Consider the following 23,848-nt stretch of genomic DNA (forward strand, 5'->3'; position numbering starts at 1 on the left):
TCAGCTGCAACCTGCAGCAACACCACTGGGTAAATGAAAAATAAATTGGTTAAAATGAAATCAACGTGCTGTCTGTGTAATGTTCAGAGCGGTTTTCAAAATTTTGCTAGTTTCTATTGGAAACTGTCAACCAGCTTGTGGGCAGACACACCCTTAAATGGATTCTGTCAGCCCAATTTTCGATACTGAGCTGTTCATCAGTCTCCTTTATCTAAATAAATATATACTAGTCTTACCCCCACCTGTCCTTTCATTTTTGATAAAAATCACTTATTTATATGCTAATTACCTTCATAACGTACCCAAGGGGTTGTCCCTCTGGCCGTTTGTGCCCAGCTGCGCCCCTTTTCTTGGAGTTCAGTGCCGCCACGCTGTTAATTATTCACTCCTCTGCTTTTTTTTTTCACAGTGCGTCGTAATTTTGCGCATGTGCCATTGATAGACATGTCCAGGCAGAGGACGGAGGTGAAGCAGCGCGAGATTACAGCGCATTGCGGAAAAAAAGCCGAGGAGAGGAGTGAATAATTAACAATGGGGCAGCGCTGGGCTCCAAGATAAGGGGCATGGCTGGGCACAGCCCCTTGGGCACGTTATGAAGGTAATTAGCATATAAATAAAAGTGATATTTATCAAAAATGAAAGGACTAGTATATTTTTATTTAGATGAAGGCGACTGATATGATGATATCAACAGCTCAGTATTGAAAATCGGGCTGACAGAATCCCTCTAACAGCTTAGCTAAGATTCTTTTAATGCAGAGGAACATCCGACACCATCTGGTATAAAAGATGACAATTCCTGGAATTCAATTTACCAAGCTCTGCAGATATTGGGCAGATGAAGTAGACTTCAGCTTCGAAGCTTTCAAAAATGTCAGTGCAGCTCTGGACTATGATACAAACTGTAGGACCCATCAGTACAATAATTAATTTCATGCATTTAGAAAATGACTCTGCTTTTCATGTAACTGACAAAGCACAAGCTTTTCCACAAATATGTTACTTCAAAATTCATTAACGTTGAGGGTTGAGCAGTTTATGGCGACCACACATTTTAATCCCAGATATTCATACTAGATCCTGCAGACCAGTGGGCAGTGTTGGGGCCAAGAGCGTTCTGCCTTACATAATGGAGGATCCAGTTACGGTTCTAATCTGCAGCTTTCACAATCTTTATTGTGCAGATCATTTTATCCTCTGAGAACGGGACAGGATTTGTTTGAGAGCTGAGAAGTGTCCGTGTCTGAATAATGGTAGGAACACAGCTTCGTGAATATCTATTCCCCACTGCTCAGATACAAGCTCTAATCGGTTATTGTGAAGCTATAGGTCAGAAGACGGCCACCAAATAAAAGGCTTATAGGAGAATTCTGCTTGTTCTATTATGTAACCTAAACTGGGAGAGAAGCCAGCAGTCACAATGCTAGACATTTTTGTGGGTTGATGTAACATAACTAGCATTCCCGTCTCTCTATGTCCTGAAATGTTTTCATACCATTACACAAAACATATCAGAACATAAGGTCAATGAGATACACCATCAAATGGAAGCTACATTAAAGGGGTTTTGCATGAGTACAATATTTATTACCTTATCTTCAGAACAGGTCATCAACATCAAATTGGTGGGGGTCTGAAAACCCTGATCAGGCCTCCTCAAAGCTTACCAAGCAGAGCATTGTACATTGTATAGTGGCTGTGCTTGGTGTAGCAGCCCAGGTGAATGTGATGTCACCGGAGTAGGAAGAAGCCACAGTTCTCACCAGAGTAATCTGGCCTCTTTAAACAGCTGCTTGGAGAGGGTGCCAAGATTTAGACCTCCCACCAATCAGATATTTATGTCTTGATGATGATAGTTCTATGCTTTGAGTCCCTGTTAGAAAAGGCCCATTTTAGGCCTCTTTCACACTTGCGTTGTCCGGATCCGGCGTGTACTCCACTTGCCGGAATTACACGCCGGATCCGGAAAAACGCAAGTGTACTGAAAGCGGATCCGTCTTCAAAATGCTTTCAGTGTTACTATGGCACCCAGGAAGCTATTAAAGTCCTGATTGCCATAGTAGTAGTGGGGAGCGGGCGAGCGGTATACTTACCATCCGTGCGGCTCCCGGGGCGCTCCAGAGTGACGTCAGAGCGCCCCATGCGCATGGATCATGTGATCCATGCGATCACGTGATCCATGCGCTTGGGGCGCCCTGACGTCACTCTGGAGCGCCCCGGGAGCCGCACGGATGGTAAGTATGCTGCTCCCCGCTCCCCACTACACTTTACCATGGCTGTCAGGACTTTAGCGTCCCGGCAGCCATGGTAACCATTGAGAAAAAGCTAAACGTCGCATCCGGCAATGCGCCGAAACGACGTTTAGCTTAAGGCAGGATCCGGATCAATGCCTTTCAATGGGCATTCATTCCGGATCCGGCCTTGCGGCAAGTGTTCCGGATTTTTGGCCGGAGCAAAAAGCGCAGCATGCTGCGCTATTTGCTGCGGCCAAAAAACGTTCCGTTCCGGAACGGAAGACATCCTGATGCATCCTGAAGGACGGACTGTCCATTCAGAATGCATTAGGATAATCCTGATCAGTATTCTTCCGGCATAGAGCCCCGACGACGGAACTCTATGCCGGAAGACAATAACGCAGATGTGAAAGAGCCCTAAAATGGTTGCTTTTTTCATTTATCTTTAACAATGTACTCCAGGAAAAGCCTACTGTGCCACTCTATTTCGGCTTCTGAAAAAAGTTGAGTTTTTCCATCACCAGTAGAGATGAGCAAATCGAAGTTGAGAAAGTGGAATTCAATCCGAATTTCAGAAAAATTGGATTTGCACTGAATCTGAATTTCCTCACTCTTCGTGGTAACGAATTGCATTTTTTGCTAAAATGGCTGATGCACGTGTTAGGACATAGAGCAAAGAACTCTGGGAATGAGGGATCACCCACAATGCCATCATGCAGCCAGCCAGGCCCTGTGATGTCACAGCCCTATAAATAGCCTCAGCTATTTTGGGTTCTGCCATTTACCAGTGTACTTAGTGCAGGGAAAGACGTCAGCAGGCTCTAGGGACAGTGCTACGGAAGACTTTTTTGTGCTGAAAAAATGATTTACAAAGTTCAGTAAAAGACTAGTCAAGGTGTAGGGAAAGGATAGGGAGGCATCATCTACACTATAAAAAGAGAACAGGGTGCAATAGGAGAGTGTACAGCCTGGTTAATAGGATAGGATTTATTACACCTTGCTGCACTTGTTGGGGATCAAAATTGCAGTCATACTGCTGCTTTTAGGTTGTTTGCACTATATGATACATATAACTTTATTCCAGACTTTCTGTAGCATATAGGAGATCGGGCACTCACGCTGCTTTACACCTAGTTTACCTGGACGAACAGAGTCACACAGGGAAGGAACTGCTCTGTGTCCTTCATCAAGAAATAGAATCCTTGCTTTCTCCTCGACAACTCAAAATCGGAACCATGGTGACCGACAATGGGAAGAACATAATGTCGGTGCTGCATCAAGTAGAGCTGATCCATGTGCCCTGCGTGGCGCACGTGTTCAATCTGGTTGGAAAGCAGTTCCTGAAGTCTTCACCCCATCTGCAAGATATCCTGAAAATGGCCAGGAAACTTTGCATGCACTTCAACCACTAGTACACTTCAAAGCACACCCTCCTTGAGCTGCAGCGGCAGCACGGCGTCCCCAAACATAAGCTGATATGCGACGTTTCTACCCGTTGGAAGTCAACCCTCCATACGGTATGTTGGACCGATTACATGAACAGAGGAAGACCATAAACGATTTCTTGATGATACAGGCGGACAGAGGTACCCCCCTGTGAACTTTCGATGTTAGCCAGTGGCAGCTCATGTGTCACCGCCACTTCTGTGAGAAGGTCTGTTAGATATTCTTCTCTACCTGCATGAAGTTCTTTGTTTTGGTTTCACTTTGTCATCTCCTTTCCTTCTCCCAGCTGTCACCAATTTACTCTAATTGTTTCCCTTTATATTCCCTCCCATACTGCCTCACTTTGCGGTTTATACTTCTTCCTGGATTGTGTTCACTGCTGAAGGCTGCTTCTGCTGATTCCTCAGATAAGTCTGTTTCCTTTATTTGTTTCCTTGCTGGCTTGATTCTAGGTGACCCTGACTCCGTCCGTATTAAGTGCAGGAGCCGGTGGTCGTGTCCCCTCACTATTAAAGGGGTTTTCAGGTGTCATATAGTATGAGGTACGTGGACATGCAATCGTCTACCATAAAGACCTTTGCATGGGCATAGCAGTCAGGGAGAGCTCTAGGGGTTTTATAGGGCTCACCCATATGCTCCTTAGTTTGGGATCAAGCCAGTCGGATGTTTATTTATAAGTTCCAGCTTTCTGCAACACCATCCGTGACATCATGAGTGGCACCTTGCATTTGCTCTGTCCCTTTGAGGAGGCCACTGTATTTGTCAGTCACCAGGACTAAGTAATAAACAATGTCATTCCACTGATTCATGTCCTGGAACAGATGCTGCTAAATCTGTCTGTCCAGGGGACAGGAGACGTGGCAAATATATCTCATGGCCACATGAGCGCTGTGAGGGCTGAACTATAGGAGGAGGACATTGGAGCACAAGCAATGCCTAGAGAAATGGCAGTTTTTTTCTACACAGGTGACAGGAGAGGAGAAAAACAAGGCAGATGACCCAGACACACCATTGGAGTACGCAGTTGAGATTGAGGCAGGCAGTCCCTCCGAGTCACTTGCGCAAATGGCCCGATGCATGATCACTTGCGTAGTGACAGCCGAATTGTCGCCATTCGGCAGAGGGATGACTACTGGCTCTCCACCATGTTAAACCCCCGCTACCAGTTGAAAATGGGGGCCTATTTTACACCCGCTGAGAGGGAGTACAAACTGAACTACTATTAAGACATTCTATGTAGTCAGTTGGCAGCTGCCTATCTGCGCCATCGCCCAGCCTCATGCAGGTCTGACCAGGTGAGCCCTCTGCGCTCACGTTCCACTGCCATGGCTGTGGGGGGGGCAGGTTTAGGGGGACAGAAGCAGTACCAGCTCCATCAGCAATAACCTAAGTCTAGTGTCACTGATGAACTGTTTTCTTCATCCGCCCACTGAAGAAACTACTCACCAGCAACAGTGCCGTACGCCGCCCAGCAGGGTATTGCGATTGTGAGGTCACGCACGGTACTTAGGCAAACAAGGGTTGCTCTTGGTTACTCACAGTTTATGGAGAGACCCTGGGCAGGCGTAGAGCAGTGATGGAGAGGCTGGCACAGGAGTCCTCTGGGGCACTCTTGTGTATAGGGACCAGGCCTGATGTTGGGTGAGGTGCCCTGGATGTTGCAGATGTTTAATGTGCCGGGGGCAAGGTCCCTTTAAGATTTGTGACGCCAGTGCCTGTAACGGTGGCACACCGATTTATAATAGTAATAAGTGAGGAACACGATGTTGAGGTGAACCAAACTTCCTTTACTGAAAAGTTAACTTTATACAGTCTGAGTTCAGTTCCACATGGCAGCAGCAATCAATAGCAGGCTTTTACATTAATGGCAGGTACAATGTTCTTTGCAAGATACTCAGAGGGTAAAAACAACACTTACAGACCAGGCTGCACTTTTCCTCAGAAATCCTGTGCACTATTCCTCAGAACTCCTGGCTGTCTCAATCCCAAGGCCCGTATGCCCTAATGCTGGCTTTATCCTTGGTAGAAAACTTCCTCAGGTATATATCCCTTGATTTAGGAAAATAATCCTTTTGCCCTTCAGCCCTCAGGTTGGCCGGTTACTCTTCTGCTCTGCTCTGCACTTGGCTTTGTGGGAACTACAAGTTCCTCAGGAGGCAAACTCTTCCCCTGGTGACAATCTTCTGAGCTAACTCTGGCTCTTTATCCTCAGGCAGGCTGGAACTGCATCCACTAGCCTCCTGGTGGCAACTAGAAGCCTGGACTGTCTAACTGCATGTCAGGAGGAGGCCCTCAGCTTCTCTCTGGCTAAGGTGCCCTCTCACTTCTGTCTCTCCACAGACTGACTCCTCCCTGTCTGGGCCTAACTATATATACTAGGGGCTCCCTATCTCCCTCTAATGTCTAGGGTGAGGAACTACACCCTAATAGGCCTGCTACACACATCACAGGGAAAATACACATAAATACATATGAAAATGCATTAAAATGGACTGTTAAATACACCGCCACTATCCCTCAGGAGTAGGAGAACCACGTGGCCCAATTGACCCTTGAGTAGTGCCTACATTTACCTAGTGCGACACTACAACAGCAGCTAGACATAGAGCAGAACCTATGTGGCATACTTGGACTGCACCCTGCCACTCCACATCGAAGATCCCCTGGACTACTAGGCAGCCAAACTGGATTTGTGGCGGCAACTGGTCGATTATGCCCTAGACAAGCTTTTCTGCCCAGCCAGCAATTTGACATCAGAATGGGTGTTTAGTGCAGCTGGGGCCATAGTTTCCCCAAAGAGAACTGGCCTGTCCACCCAAAATGTGGAGAAACTGACCTTTGTGAAGACGAATCAGGCATGGATCAGCCACGATTTTTAAACACCACTGGCTACCTGGTTTAGCTACTATTCTGATGCTACTACCCGCCTGATACCACACCTGCTGCCAGGGGCTTCTAAAGCCACCCACCACCTACAGCTGGTACTGGTATTGCCCACCACCTCCCCACTATTTCACTGGGCCACTCTGTGGTCTCCTCATGCTGCTGTTACCTCACCACTCTGTCACTGGGCCACTCTGTGGTCTCCTTATGCTGCTCTTACCTCACCACTATGTCACTTGGCCACTTTGTGGTTTCCTCATGCTTCTGCCACTTCACCACTATGTCACTGTGCCACTCTGGTTTCCTTATGCTGCTGCCACTTCACCACTTTGTCACTGGGCCACTCTGTGGTCTCCTTATGCTGCTGTCACCTCAACACTATCTCACTGGGTCACTCTGTGGTCTCCTCATGCTGCTACCACCTCAACACTATGTTGCTGGGCCACTCTGTGGTCTCCTCATGCTGATGCCACCTCAGCACTATGTCACTAGGCCAATCTGTGGTCTCCTTATGCTGCTGCCTCCTCACCACTCTGTCATCGGGCCACTCTGTGGTTTCCTTATGCTTTGGCTAGCTCACCACTCTATCACTGGGCCACTCTGTGGACTTCTCATGCTGTTCCTACCCTCCCCACTCCATGACTTGGCCTTTTTGGCCTGGCTGACATCATCATTTGTTTGACCCTTGATCTGTCAGAAGGAAGGAAAAATGAGACGCACAACGGAACCTGTCTATGTAGCAGCTGTAAGGCCTGTATGACATGGTCCCTATTTTGCATGAGTATTGGATTATGAGTTGGTAGCCAAAGGCAGGAGTGGATATACAACACAGAAGACATGCATAGATTCCATTCATGTGTCATCTCTGTTTTGGATCCACTCCTGTTTTTTTGGGCTTTAGCAATACTGATAGATTACTGACCGAGTGACGGCAGATGCTCAACAGACAGGATCAGTTTTTTGGGGGGGTTATTGTTCTGACAGATCAGAGGAAGGGCAAAATAATCTGTGATGTCAACACAAACTTACTTCTGACACCCTCTCTACTCTTTGAGGGGGGGCTCTACTTGTAAAAAAAAAGAATCACGGATGGATGAATGGAGCGTTTCCATTCATCCATCCATGATTTTGTTTATCCCAGACACGTAATACCCTTATTATCTATATTGTCCGTGAATTGGGCTCTACTTGTATAAGCGTTTAATAGAACAGGTTCTGTAGACATCTATGTGGAATCAGCTGACGACGGTGTAAAAGGAGTGTGCTCTTTCACGCTATAGTAGGTTTTTGAGCCTCTGCATGGTACTTTATACCTGGCTCTATCATTGACCTGTAAGGCTAAATTCAAATTTGAGTTACAGTATTTGGTCAATTTTGGCCCCATCTACATGTCATACTGTCATCTATATGTCATACTGACTTACAGTATTGTTTCACTACCACAGAAAACTCTCTATGCGTGTTACTGCAAGACACAGTGTTCTACACCACTATAATGACTTTCTGCAGCCAGGAAATAGATGATTTTTAACGCGATTCGCCATGAATAAATTTGAATCTAATCGAATCTCTTCAGAAAATTCGGTGAACCAACTGAATAATTATTTTTTTTTAAATCGCTTATCTATAATCACCAAACACGATCACAAAGGCACCGCACTTTCATATCACCGTTGTCGCTATGTTCTAGTGATCGTGGGTGATTGTAATTGTCGGACATCGATGCCATATCCTAGCAAAGTAACACAAACATTTGTGTCCTACAATGTTTCCGAAACGCAAAAAACAATATTAACGAAGCTAAATTTGTTAGGAGAGATTTTCTACGGCAAATTCATATGAATTATATTGTAAAATTGTAGAAACATGGAGTGTGCCAAATTTATAGAGACACAAGAGAAAGATCTGTGGCTAAGTATGATTGCATGTCACATTTGTGTAGGTGGCCTGCGTTCAAGTACAATGTAGCCAAGGGGACCTTTATTAATGAAAACACAATGTTCAGTGGATCTGTATTGTTAATGGCTGCGTCGTATTAAATGTGCCACGTTGCCATTGACAATATAGACAGACTAAACAGTATGGTCTCATTAGTTTAATTAGAACACGAACGCGCCATGTGGTCATACCCTCAGACGAGTTCTAACTGCTGGAGAGTCAAGACTCTGGAGTATCGAAATTTTGGATATCAATAATTATTAGTATAATACTACGGACATGAAGTAGACTTGCCCCTGTCCTTGTGTGTAAAAAAAATTGAATTTAATAAGTAGTTTGATGTTACTATGCTTTTGTCTATTTAAAGTTATTGTGTGGTTTAAAAAAAATACATTGTAAAATATTGTTCAAAGTTCATGATCACCGTTTTTGGCATTTTTATTAGTTATTTTCCTTATTTTGGGCTAATAAAATATAATTTTTTCATTTGGTCTTTATTAAACATTTCTATAGTTTTTCCTCCGCAGGTTTCACTCTTTGTATATACAGGCTATTGCATTTTGATAATATGGCTTAAATGAGTGTTTATGTGCTGTCAGGAGTTCAGAGATAAGGAGTACACACCTAGCTGCAAGAGTAGCTTTCTTATGGACTCGTTGTGAAGCAGAATGCAATAGTCTATGAATTCTCTAGAAGTAAAAGCTGTAGATAAAAAAAAAAAAATGTTGAAAATATATTTAAGAATGACCAAATGAAAAAAAAAAAAAATCCCCAAAATGAGGAAATGCACTGATAATAAAATGCCTCAAAAAAGGTGTCCATAGCATTTAAGAGTTAATAGGCTCTTTTCAGAACATCATTTATCAATCAGAGTGAAGAATGTCTACAAAAAACAGTTATTACTCTGGAGGACAAGTAGGACAACCTTTTGATTTCAATATCCTCTGTGATGGGCTGCAGGAAAATTAAACACTTGATACTGGGTTCCTCCTCAGATTGTTGGAGGTCAGGATAACCCTTTTAAATTATAATAAAAAATAAATAAATCAGCTTAGCCAAGGTCATGTTCTTCTACAAATAACAAGGCTCTATTCTCAAATCCATTACACCATAGCTCATTAGTCAGTGCTATAGTAATGAAATACTAAATCACTTACCATTCCCTTGAGTGAATTTGTAAAATGCAGGAAACTCTCCTCTGCCACTAAAATTTTCAGCCTGTTCCACCAAAGCTTCCTTGACTGCCTTGTATCCATAGAGGACGACATTGGGTTGCGGCCCAAGGTAGATGGTGAAGACTGGACCATATCTGTGGCTCAGCTTTACATAGAAGGGCATAAATATAAGACATAAGATGAAAGTTTTAAGAAAAATAGCAAATTAAGATTTTATGCTAAACTGCATTCTATCTGGACTGTCGATTTTGTTTAATTTCAGATAACAAATGTCAAGTGACAAGTCTAGAAAAGCGAGACAAGCGCAAACTCCATTAGAAATGCTAGGATCAGGATCAAAGTGCCTTAGGGCTCATTCACACAAACGTATGTATTTTGCGGTCCGCAAAAAACGGATCAGCATCCGTGTTCATTCCGTATTTTGCAGAACGGAACAGCTGACCCTTCATAGAACAGGACTATCAATGTCCGTAAAGCGGACAATAATAGGACATGTTCAATTTTTTTGCGGAACGGAAATACGGACATACTGAAATGGAATGCACACGGAGTAACTTCCTTTTTTTTTGAGGACCACAAGCGGGAACTATTCAATTCAATGGGTAAAAAAAAAAAAAAAAAACGGACATGGAAAGTAAATACGTTCGTGTGCATGAGCCCTTAGACTCAAACTTATTTTCGTTCCAGATACAGAAAGAAAATAAGTACGGACTTTCGATAGGTTGATGGAAATAGCTCACTAACCTCACACACACGGAGAAGGTGCACAATCTAAGTAGATTCACCCTTCAAATTAAGCTTAGGACAATAGAAGATTGGCACACTAATACATACGGAGCAACACAAAAACAACTGTATATACTAATTAAAATACAATTCAATAAAAATGCACATGAGGATAAAAATAAAAATAAAATTTAAAATAATATGCAATACAGTATTCCCAATGGATTCAATTGGTGGCTCCCAATATCCTTGGTCACCTGTTGTTAATTCGGAATCAGCCACTGGTGAATGTCCACAAACAAGTTGCAGATACCCTAGGTTTTTCTTTGGTATATGTCCTGCTCTGCTAGTATGCAGAAAATTGCTGTGGCAAGGAATTGCACGTGGATTGTGGATCCTATTTTAATAAATGGCACAATGTTCATAACGCTGGGGGACACATGTCTCAATGGTTTCAGCTGTAATAGGAATGCACCCAATTTACAGGTATCACAAGGTAGTGGTTGGAACTATTTTTGGTGCACAATGATATGTCTCAGCAGCAAACAGGTGCGTTCCTCCACTTCTAAATACAGCCCACACACTTTCCAAACACTCTAAATTATATATATTGAAGAGTGAGAGTATTCACAAAATTTCGCACAAAATTTTGCATAAAAAATCTGCATGAAAAGTCTGTGAGATTTTGCAATTTTTCGAATATTTTTGTACATGCGGTTTTGATGCGATTATTGTGCGTTTTTTTCTTTCATGATGCGTTTTTTCTCTCTTAGTGCGTTTTTTTCATATTGTTTGCATTTCTCAATATTGGGTTAGTGCTCACGCACATGAACATATTTTCTTTCCGTGACCGTTCAGTTTTTTTTTTTGGGTACTGTATGCGGAACCCCTCACTTTAAAGGGTCCGCAAAAAAGTTACTCCATGGGCATTCCATTTCCGTATCTACTCTATGAGCAGTTATCCTGGTGGTGATTATTTCTAGTACTGCACATAGAAGTATCATTGGTACTAGTGGAGTATTATACCAACAGTCCACTACCCCACTGCACCTAGCCTGAATTGTATTGTTGGCGGGTAGCCACTGCATTTTACTATTAACAGAATAAATTAAATAATTTTAAGCGTTCTTGTCAGGCAGTAAACAGTATTTTTTTAACATGGTTATAATGGAAAATTACGGAATCCATAAGACGGAAGAACGGATCTGTTGTTCTGCCCATAGACTTTTAATATGACGGAATGCAAAATGGAAGCCTTTAAAAGTCATTCCGTTGGCTTTCTGTCCTAATAGAAGTCTATGGGAATCAAAACAGATCCGTCTGGGTCCCGTTTTGCAAGACAGAAAACAAAGTCCTGTCGACAGGATCCGTTATGCTTTCCCATAGACTTCTATTAGGACGGAAAGAAAACGGAATGCCTTTTAAATGCTTTCGTTTTGCATTCAGTCTGGGCATTCTGTTATTTTTCATTATAGCCATGTTCTAACGGAAAGCCATAACGGAATCCCTAACGCTAGTGTGAACCGACCCTAATAGAGATGAGCGAATCGAAGTTGACAAAGTGGAATTCGATAAAAATTTCATGAAAAATGTAGTTTGCACTGAATCCGAATTTCCTCACGCTTCGTGGTAACGAATTGCATTTTTTCCTAAATTGGCTGCTGAACATGTTAGGACATGGAGCAAGGAACTCTTGGAATGAGGGATCACCCACAATGCCATGCATGTAGCCAATCAACAGCCAGTCATCCCCTGTGATGTCACAGCCCTATAGCCTCAGCCATCTTGGATTCTGCCATTTTCCAGTGTACTTAGTGCAGGGAGAGACGTTAGAAGGCGCTAGGGAATACTGGAAAACTTATATTTTGCTGTATAGAAGTTCAGGGAAAGAGCATTAGAAGTGTTGGGAAAGGACAGCAGAACAAGGTCCAATAGGGGAGTGTACAGCCTGGGTAATAGGAACAATCGTATTACACATTGCAGCACTGATTGAGGATCCAAATTGTCATTATACTGCTGTTTTCAGGTCTGCAATAGATGATACCTCTGTAATTCCAGCAAACCTTGCTTGTTATTGGGGTGCAAGTGCTGTGTGATACAGCCATTAAACAGTGTGTATTACTAGAAAATATTTGTACATCTTATTAGCCCTTGTGTAGTGCATTTCTGTTCTAAAGCCTTTTTTGGCATGTATAAGTGGAAAAGGGCTTATTGGCTGTTCAGTGGTGCAGTTATACTGCATGTTCTGAAGCAGGGATCAGCAACCTCCAGCACTCCAGGTGTTGATAACTACAATTCCCAGCATGCACACTTGCTCTGCTCTTCTCATAACTCCCATAGAAATGAATGGAGCATGCTGGGAATTGCAGTTTCACAATAGCTGGCATGCCAAAGGTTGCTGACCCCTGTTCTTAAACCTTTTTTGGCGTGTATAAGTGAAAAAAAATAAGGGCTTATTTGCCATTCTGCGGTGCAGTTATATGTTCTAAAGCCTTTTTTGGGGTGTATTAGTGGAAAAAAAGGGGCATATTAGCCGTTGTGTGGTGAAGTAAGAAAATTACAGCCTTTTCTGGGGTGGAAAAAAAAGTATTATTTGCCATTCTGCGGTGCAGTCATATGTTCTAAAGCCTTTTTGGGGGTGTATTAGTGGGGAAAAAAGGGCTTATTGACCATTGTGTGGTGAAGTGAGAAAATTACAGCCTTTTTTGGGGTGTATACATTTCCTTTTTAATTATTTAATTGTATATAAGTGACAGGGGCAGAGGCCTGAAAGTTTCTGGCACAAACACAGGTCGCAGCAGAGTAAGGGGGCGTGGCAGCAGGAATCACTTTGAGAGGCCTGAGTAACCAGTGTCATCTAGCGGTTGTGTCTTGACCAGCAACCCAGCGGTTCTTAAATTGTTGACTCAGTCATCCATTTCATCCCAAGTGACATCAGACACTCCCAGCCAAGAGTTGGTAGGTTCTTCAGACACAACCCTTAGTTGGCATGGCCCGGGAGCAGGCTCTGTGCCCTCACCTGTCCTCAACCTGCCTCTGTCCTTTACTGTTCCCTCAGCCAGAGAAGTATTATATGCTGTGGGCTCAGCTCCACTATACAGTGAGGACGAGCTTATTGAGGACAGTCAGCAGCTACTGCCCAGCCAAGATATGGAGGAGACATCCGTCGCTTCCTCTGGTAGGCGGGGAAGTAGTGATAAGTGTTACTAGATATTCTTCAGTAATGCAATTAGAGAAGGATGTATCTCAGTTATTCTGGATTCTGAAAATCCAGAATATAGCCAGAAAGACACATGGAATGAAAAATGTCATTCCAAAAGCTTTTATTACATTGGGCCTGTCACCAGGTCTTGTACATGCCTTGTAGTGCTAGCTCAGCTGAATGCAATAATACCACTCACTTATTCATACTGTATGTTGCTTCACTCTAAATCAGTTAATTGAACAGGGGACAGGCCCCAGCTACTCTATGCACCCCTGCTCATAAGTGGCAGAGGAAGATAATGGAGCAAAGGGTGCAGAGAGTGGCTTGGACCAACTCTCAATGCACTTACAGCTCCTGTAATATTAGTATTAAAAATAAATATATTAAAAAAATGAAAAATCTAAGGAAAAATGAAAATGGAAAAATTATTTTCAGCCTACAATGAGTAAGCTACCATGATAAAACATTGCCCCAAAGGTGCCCATAGCTTTTAAGACTTATATTACCGTATCTTTGCTCCATGTTGAGCAGATATACAATATCCTACACATACTGTACCTCTGTTAGAGATTTGACCAAATCTTTGGTATCCAGCTGATGCAGATTGCCCAGGAAGGGCAAGGCTTTAGGACCCGGAGCAAGTTTGCTCTTTCTCCTCCGAAGTAATATCAGAAAGGAAAAACATAGAACAGCGAGTGCTATTGTCATAGATCGAAACTCAATCCTTTCCCAAACTAAAAAATGAACAACATGTTAATGTTAAAACTATACTGCGTCTGACTCATGGAATGTAATGTTTGAAAACTGTATCAGACAAATCAAAGATTAAAGGGGTTATCCTGGTTTTGAAAATTGATGGCTTATCCTCAGGCTAGGACATTTGTATCAGATTGGTGGGGGTCCTACTCTAACCAACTCTATGGATTATCTAAAAGGGTCAATGAGGTAGAGTAAATACTGGTTTATGATGTGTGTCCTATGTACGTGTGGAGTAGATTTGAACCAACAAACTAAAAGCAAAAAAATTTGATTTGACTGTGGTGTGTGAACATTTAAGGCTTAGTTCACACGTCAGTTATTTGGTCAGTTCCTGTAAGCCAAAACCAGTAATGAAGCCTACTTAGAGATCCGGTATAGTGCTTTGATCTGCACCTGTTCTGTGCTTTTGACCCACACCTGGTTTTGGCTCACAATAACTGACCAAATAACTGAAGTGTTAAGTCAGCCTTAATGAACTCTAACCCTGGGTTCAGACCTGAGCGTTCTGAAACGAGCGCTCTGTATGCGCGATTGTACGGGCGCATACAGAGACAGGCGTGCACACATTGTCGCGCGTTCCCGAATATCTATGTGCGGGAACGCGCGACAAACGCCCCAAAAAAAGCTCAAGCACTTGTTTGAGCGTCGGGCGTTTTACAGCGCGATCGTACGCGCTGTAAAACGCCCAGGTGAGAACCATTCCCATAGGGAATCATTGGTTCTTGCCTGTTGTGTGTTTTACAGCGCGTACGATCGCGCTGTAAAACGCGATCGTACGCGTTTTACAGTAGGGCTAGGTCTACACATTTGTCACACAACATTTTGTCGCACCAATGTCGCGCAACAATGTTTATAATGATAATCTATGGTGTCGCAATACGACATGCGACATGCTGCAACTGCAAAGCGACAGTCGCAAAAAAATCCATTTGAAATAGACTTTTCTGCGACTGTTGCATTCGCAGCATGTCGCAGTGTGACTCCATAGACTATCATTATAAAAATTGTCTCATCAATGTCGTGCGACACATGTTGCAGTGTAGTTGTGCCCTTTGTGTCACGCGACAAAATTACACAAAAATTGTGTCCAAAAAGGGGTTAGAAAACTATGTATAAACTAACTATACTATATATAAACATACTCTAATTGACATTCTATTAGAGTTTTATTTTTCGTAATTTTTCAAAGCTGGTAAATAAGTGAATTTGGTAAAATATATAGTTCTTGAATTTTTTTTTATAAATGTCTAACCATAAACTTCAATCCAATAAATTTCAAAATTTTGTAAACCTTCTCAGAGGTTAAGGAGAAAATTCACAAATTCTATAGTCTAACATTTTAATATTTATGCTTTGTAAAATGTCATTTTAAAATGGAAAAGGAATGGAAACAAAAATCACATTCAAAATGTCAGTGCAAAAGACACAAGCATCAAATAATTGATAATGATACAGAGAAATACATAACCTCTTATTGTTCATTATGTGTTTTCTTTGCAAGTGTGGAGTAGTTTAAAATAAAAAAAATAAAAGGCAAAAAATGTGATTTAACTTTGGAGTGTGATCACTTACATGAACTATGATTCTCATCATTATGGAAAATACATAAATCTAAACTAATCTGTCTTCTATTACAATGTTTCTCTTCTTAATTTTTCAGAGTTGGAAAATAATTTAATTTGGTAAAAAAATTCAGGACATTTTTTGATGTTGTCTAACTATAAACTCCATGGGCCAGATTTATCATTAGCTCAAGTTAAAATAATGGAGTGAAAAAGTCGCAAATTTTTGCGCAATCGCTAAAACTGTTAAGAAATGTGCGACTTTTATTGGCTCTGCGCTATGGTCGCCAGTTTTCTGAAAGTGGGCGTATTTTCTTATGTAAATGAATCTCTAGACAGATTTACTATTGCGACAATCTAAGGCTACTTTCACACTAGCGTTCGAGCGGATCCGTTCTGAACGGATCGGCTCATAATAATGCAGACGGTGGCTCCGTTCAGAACGGATCTGTCTGCATTATAACTTAGAAAAATTTCTAAGTGTGAAAGTAGCCTGTCATCTTCAAGAAGATCCGTCCCCATTGACTTCCATTATAAGTCTGGACGGATCCGCTCGCCTCCGCACGGCCAGGCGGACACCCGAACCTCCACTGAGAATGCATTAGGGCCAGACGGCTGCGTTCCGGGCCGCTTGTGAGCCCCTTCAAACGGAGCTCACGAGCGGACACCTGAACGCAGGTGTGAAAGGAGCCTAAAAAGTTGCAAAAAATTGTGCAAAAAAATGCACAATTTCACTCCAGTGAGGACCATGCTTATCTTATGTGACTTTTTATTAGAACATGCAACTTTTTCGTAAAGACGTGCAACTTTTGTAAAGCTGCTTACTGAAGGATAAACTGCTGTTGTCAAACAACATTTATAACAGTATTAAAGGACCATTAATAAATCTTAGCCAAAAGTGTCTTTGGACATATGTAAAAGTGGAGTAAGATGTAAGTGTAATGATAAATCTGGCCCCATGTCTATATTGTGAGAACCTTCCCTCAGGCCCAGAAGAAAATCTCTAAACTCTATAGTCTACCTGAAAGTAGGTATAAGATAACATTACGTTGACACCTGATTGGGTGATCTGTGAGTCATTCCAACCCTCTTACTATGCATTGTGTTAATTTAATTAAACCAATTGCTTATTAATAATATGTATATAAAATATCCTGACCTGTCAGCACTTCGGGAAACATCTTCAGGCTTGATTTTCAGTCTTGGTGCTGCTTTAGTGCGATTAATCTGTGTTTTGCTTATGGATGTTCTCTTAGAACAATTAGCATGTTCCCTTTTCATCAGTAAATATTGGTAATGTGACACTGACAATCAACTTGCAGCAACTATGGAAAGAACCCTGTTTGCATTGCACAACGTTCATTGGAGGATCATGTATCACCTACACCTATTTTGGATTGTATCCAGAGTGTAAACATAACCATATTAATTATTGTACAGATTAACTGAAAAAAACAATTTCATTCTGAAAATTAGAAAAACAACAGAGGCTGCTGTAAGGAAAAAGGAATTCACTGGTTTCCATATAAATATGATAAAGAAAGAATTGAGACATGTTAAAGAGGACCTATCACCACTACTGACAAGTCTATTTTAGTAAATAATTGTATTCCATATGAAATGACAATTCTGGAGCTTCTATTCTTATCACTCTATGTTGTACTCTTCTTTTACTGGGTGTTACTAGTTGGGGGTTTGCTCCTGCAGAGTCTGACATTGTCCAATAAGTGATACCTCTGGCATACAACACACCCCTAGCTGATATCACCATCTCCAGTTTTATCCATATTATGTGTTATGGCAGTGGGTATCGAACCACTGTCAACAAACCAGTTTGACCCTGGGCTATACCTAAAGGCCATTATCCTGGCAGTGCCCTGTTTTTCACCCTTTAATCTATGTACAAGGATCTGGAGTTTGCTTCACGTGCACCATCAGGCATCTTCCTCTTGAAATAGTCCCAATGTGGTTGACAGCTTAGACATGGAGGCAGGAGACACTGGCACAGAGTAGAGATGAGCAAACCAGACAAGATTTGTTTCCTTTGAAGTTCACTGAATGTTTTGAAAAATATGGTTGTGCACGAATCGATTCATCCCAATCCAATAAGAGAGAAACAACATACAAATGTGCATCTTTAAATCCTATTACAATGTAAGTTACTATAGGCACAGCTCCCTCTCATTATTATGTTTGAATTTTACTGAGAGCTATATTTACATTATGGTTTAACTCCATTTTCTATGGGGGCCTCTTAACTTTACCCCGATGGCAGATGTTGACGGTTGTAAGTGTTGACCGGTTTTATTTCAATTGCCAAAAGCTTTTATTCTCTGGAACATGATCCATTGCCAGGGGAATCTTCAGCGGCCCACTTCCTACTGAAAAGAGATGGCCTTCACTGTTCAGCTGTAAGCTATTTTATATGTAACATCTGGAAAATATCAGAATATCTCTTTAAAGAGGCATTCTGATCTGTCTATCGATCTGCCATAACCGTCTTATGAGAATATTTAGTGGTATTCTTGCAATAAACAATTAGGGGGAGCTTTATCTAAACTGGTCCAAAGAAGAACTGACTTACTTGCCAATAGCAACCAATCAGATTCTACCTTTTAATTTTCACTATTGCTTTGGGAAATGAAAGGACCAATCTCATTGATTGCTATGGGTTTGAACCAGCTTTCATAAATCTCCCCATTAGTGTCTGATGGTGACCATTGGGGTCTGACCAATCAATATTCTGACCAGTTTGAATAGTTGGTAGCTTATGGATCTGCTGAATCCCAGACAGATGGTGAGAGGACAGAAGTAATAGTATGGGCCGAAGGTGGTAGTAGTGTTCACAGTGGCTATGGTCCTTCCCGGCAATCCTTGGACCTAGCACAGTGAGAAGAGATTCCCACCCATTTTTCCCCTCAGACACACCCTGGTTTAGGGGTTTCCTGCCTGGTGTAATGTGAAGTGCACTTGGTGATGGTGTAATATGAAGTGCACTTGCTGATGGTGTGTTGGTGTAATGTGGGGTGCAAAGCAGGTAGACAGGTACAGAAAGGCGATGGCAATGACATGCTTAGCCAGATTGGTGTAACAATTAACAGTTCTTTACAGACATAGCAGCAAAGTGCAAATACGCACTTACACACTTTTAGAAGTAGGCACAGTTCTTGTCAATGTTGCATAGAACAATTTGTCACGAGACTGTGAATATTGTGTAGACAGGCCTGATATTCTATCTGAGTCACTCTTTCAATTTGTATGAACTTTCTCTCTATGATTCAGCCAAAGGGGTCACAACTTCTCTCTGTTTCTCAATGGGTAATTCTACTGTTAGACTCTGTGAGTCGCTGTCCTTTAACAGATGGCCAAACTATCTGTAGCTGGCCAGCTAATACCTGTCCTAGGTTGCTAACATAGCTTATTTGTTTATACAGCTAGACCTGCCAATAGCCTTAATACAGTTCCTATGTTTGTGTGTTAAAGACAAAACCAGAGTTAAAGTGATTTCATGTTTGGATGTCATATTACTGTTATATTTTGTGTTCACAGAAGCAGAAAAGGTAATATGCCTTTAAGATGCATTATATGAATGTGAGGTAAGCGCAATGACACAGCAGAAACAACAGAAAGCATAGAGTTAAACTGTTGTTGCTGGGCAGGAGTCTTGACCAATCCTAGCTAGTCTCACACAGATCAGGAGTTTTGACCAATAACAGCCAGCCTCAAACAGAGCTTGTGTGGGAAATTCCCCTAGCAGGAGCTGCTGGAATCATTATTCACCAGAGAGAGGAGCTAAACAGACCCACACTCCACTAAGAGCTGTGTTTTATGGAAGCAAGAGGCCAAAATAGGTATTTTAAACTGTTATATAATTTTCCTATTGTTAATAAAGTGATTAGAACTGTATACTAAACTGGTAATATGTATGTTTACTTACAGTTCCACCTTACAAACAAACTACTGAGCCATACAATCATACAAATGCGAATTGCTCATACCAGATCATAAGCAATTGTATAGAGCAAACTGCAAACCAATTGTATAGAGCAAGTGGACTATTAGAGGACTTTATTAAAATTTCACATTAGATCTACCTCCAGCTGATACAAAAGATGATATACCTCTAGATCGAGATTTCATACCTACCTGTGAAACAGCCAATAAATGGGAGCACCTATCTGTCATATCTCATGAAATTTCCCCGCTGAAGGAGTTTGGGGTTGTACTGTTAATAGGTTACGATTGTCCCAAAGCCTTGGTACCACGAAAGGTAATCACAGGAGGAAAGGGTGAACCCTACGCTATTCAAACTGATCTAAGTTGGGGTGTTGTTGGAGGAAAACAGCAGATCTCTAAATCAAGACAGGTGACATATATCTGTCCAAGAGTTACCAACTGTAAGTCCAGCAAAAGTAATCAAGATCCTTGAATCTGACTTTGCAGACATAAGTTCTAAAAAAAAGAGTGTATCCCAAGAAGACATAAAGTTCATAAACACTCTAGAAGAAAGTATTTATCAGAATCAACAAGGTCATCTTTAAATGCCCTTACCTTTTAGAGAATGACCTTGTCTGCCAAATAACAGAAATCTTGCCCTAGCAAAATTTAAATGTTTGAAGAAAAGGATGGGAAGAGATCCCAAACTCAAGAATGATTATTTGAAATTCATGGAAGGCATCCTCAAAGAAGGACATGCAGAAAAATTTAATAACCAACCTAAAGAAGGAGAAGTGTGCTACATCCCACTTCAAGGTGTTTACCACTCATAGAAACCAGATAAGATTAGAGTATTATTTGATTGCTCAGCAAAGTACGATGGTGTTGTATTGAATGAAACCTCTACTAACAGGACCAGATCTTGCAAACACTCTACCTGGAATACTCTGTAGATTCAGAAAGTATCCCGTAGCGGTCATGTGTGATGTTGAAAAGATGTTCCACCAGTTTCATGTAAAGAATGAAGATAGAGACTTTCTGAGGTTCCTATGTTGGGAGGACGGAGATACAGATACAGAGCCAGCAAAATACAGAATGAAATCACCAGAGTTATTTACAGTGACTTCATGCTTGGATGTCATATAACTGTTATATTTTGTGTTCGGAGAAGCATAAAAGATAATTTGCCTTTAAGATGCATTATATGAATGTGAGGTAAGCTCAATGACACAGCAGAAAAAACAGAAAGCATAGAGTTAAACTGTTGTTGCTGGGCAGGGGTCTTGACTAATCCTAGCTAGCCTCACACAGCCCAGGAGTTTTGACCAATTACAGCCAGCCTCAAACACAGCTTGTGTGGGAAATTCCCCTAGCAGGAGCTGCTGGAATCATTATTCACCAGATAGAGGAGCTGAACAGACACACACTCCACTAAGAGCTGTGTTTTATGGAAGCAAGAGGCCAAAATAAATATTTAAAACAGTTATATAATGTTCATACTGTTAATATAGTGATTAGAACTGTATACTAAACTGGTTATATGTATGTTTACTTACAGTTCCACCTTACAAACAAACTACTGAGCCATACAATCATACAATCCAAAAAAAGTGCATACAAATGCGAATTGCTCATACCAGATCATAAGCAATTGTATAGAGCAAACTGCAAACCAAGTAGAGCAAGTGGACTATTAGTTAGACCTCAGATATACCTCTCAGAGAGATAATAAAGTGCTTAAATAACTTAAAGTCAGAGTTCAGATACTGAAGAGAGAAATATATCCACCATTTTATGTTGAATGACAAAATTGAACAGTTGAACCACCATCTTATGCATACCGCCATTTTATGATACTTTATTCAACACGTGTTATGTACATGGACTATCTGCTGCAGAGGCTGCATTGTTATATATAAAGAAAAGTTGAAAGTTAATAAAGAAGTTATTTCAAGCATTTGGTGTGCTCTTTAAACCTACTGTTTCCATAGAACAGCGCTAGAGGAATTACAGAGTAATAGACAGTCTGGTTAGACTAAAAAGTCAGAGATATCAAAATCCTTCTAATGCCACAGCACAAAAGGAACTTCATAGTGCTGTGCCTGCCACACTATCTCTTTAGCAAGGGAAGAAACTTCTAACTTCGAACGTGTGCGCTCCGTGCCTGTGCTGTGGACTGCAAATTGCGGTTGGCAATGCACGGACAACGACCATGGCCCAAGCGCATGGGGACCACGAACCCATTCAAGTGTTCCGTGCTTCCGTTCCGCACCTTTTCGCATCTCCGGATTTGCGGACCCATTGAAGTGAATGCGGTCTGCAATACGGCAATGGGAGCACACGTTCGTGTGTAAGAGGCCTAAGGCAGCACCCTCTAGAAGGGATGGGTGGAGCAGCCACCAGGTAACTACTGTTGGTATGAGCCACTAATTAACCTCATACACAATTAATCGCTCATGCAGTAGCCACTGGCTCACTGCTGGTCCCATGTCATCCATCAGCTGTCATAAAGGGGGACATATATAGGAGAGTTTATATAGCCAGCTCCCCACCAGTTGTTGCACCTTCCTGCAGCAATCTCCTGAGGCAGTGATAACCCAAAGAAGACTGACATAAAGACTGGCCTCCTTTCTGAATATTTTGCAAATGGTGCAAAGAAACTTCAGCTACATTAACTGAAAACACCTTCCATCGTAAAACAGATCCACCTCCTGGCATCCTCAAGAGGAAATAGGGAACTATGGAAAGAGGAGTGTCCAGCTACACATGGCATAAATACTGTGGACTCTCTGCATCCTTTACAGTACAAACAAAATGGATGATATTTCTCACCCACAAAATGCAAACAAAACCAGCACATCTATTTCTGCTGTTGGTTTTATCTGCAGCCTTTGGAATGCAAGGGTTGAAAGCAGCATAAGACCCATTGAAATCCCTGCAGCAATGCCACTGCAAAAAAAGAAAGACCATATTAGTAAAATTTTTGGGTGGGGGATTTTGACCAGATCTGAAATCTGAGGTGGAACCCCTATTTGTGACAATACCCTTACTATGTGGGGCATCACTATACAGTGTGCGTAGACCAGTGGCATTGCGTGGGTTGCCAGCACCCGGGGCAAGCCAAGTATTGCGCCCCCCCAACATGTGTCCACGTACCTTTTTACAGAAAATGTAGTAGATATCACTTGTCATACGTAAAACCACAGATAACACAGTGATAACTCTCTGAGTACAGATAATGTAGTAGATAGGTGTGAGCCCCCAGAATTCGGAACACACATAGTGTGACCTGAAGTCTGGGGCCAGGAGGCAGCAGGGTGGGCCAAATTCTATATCCACCCTTCCATCACTACAAAACATAATGAGATTGGGTGTATGGGAGAATAATCTACAGTGTTGGAGAGTCCATCACTTGTAGTTTAGACCCCCAAAAAAGTGAGAGAGCGCCAGACCTCGTTTCAAGTACAGTTACAAAGGAGTAGAGAATACCATTAGACAGTGATGAATACTATATTACACGAAAAAGTATTATGGAGCAATAGTTTGAAATCTGGATGGTGGGTGCTGGGTAATGGACCCTAAGCATACCCTGCTCCGCACGAGAGACCGTCCGCAACCCAATAGTCGAATGACGATGTGGTTGACGAAGATGGAAACTGATATAAATTGATGGAAATTAATGTAAAGAATAAATTAAATTAAAGATGATTTATAAAAGGTAAGTATTAGAAGTGAGAGATGCCCAGTACAGGACAAAATCACACTCTTAAATAACACTCACTTCACTGGGGGGTAGTCACCAGGATAAGCATAAAACACCTGTGACTTGAACCCCCCCGGCCAGGATCGCATGTAGAGTCGTAGTGATGAAGGCAGCAGGAAGTCCGGTGCTTCTGTTCAATCACCTTTATTGTATAAAAATGGCTCGACGCGTTTCGGGGACAGTATATCCCCTTCTTCAGGAGCATTACATAGTCAAATGGC

General features: G+C 41.9%; 1 protein-coding gene across 1 annotated transcript in view; it reads right to left on the reverse strand.

Moving 5' to 3' along the window:
- Positions 1–17,204, reverse strand: part of LOC122946428 (cytochrome P450 2F3-like) — a 65,956-nt gene extending 48,752 nt beyond the window's left edge. Inside the window, exons 1-3 of the mRNA XM_044306056.1 lie at positions 17,088–17,204; positions 14,166–14,341; positions 9,659–9,821 (exon numbers count right to left, since the gene is read on the reverse strand). Coding sequence (XP_044161991.1) covers positions 9,659–9,821; positions 14,166–14,341; positions 17,088–17,109 — 361 coding nt within the window. The 5' untranslated portion in view covers positions 17,110–17,204. The remainder of the gene's footprint in view (positions 1–9,658; positions 9,822–14,165; positions 14,342–17,087) is intronic.
- Positions 17,205–23,848: the final 6,644 nt, after the last annotated feature.

This window comes from Bufo gargarizans, chromosome 9 (assembly GCF_014858855.1).
Source record: "Bufo gargarizans isolate SCDJY-AF-19 chromosome 9, ASM1485885v1, whole genome shotgun sequence".
NCBI classification, from domain to species: Eukaryota; Metazoa; Chordata; class Amphibia; order Anura; family Bufonidae; genus Bufo; species Bufo gargarizans.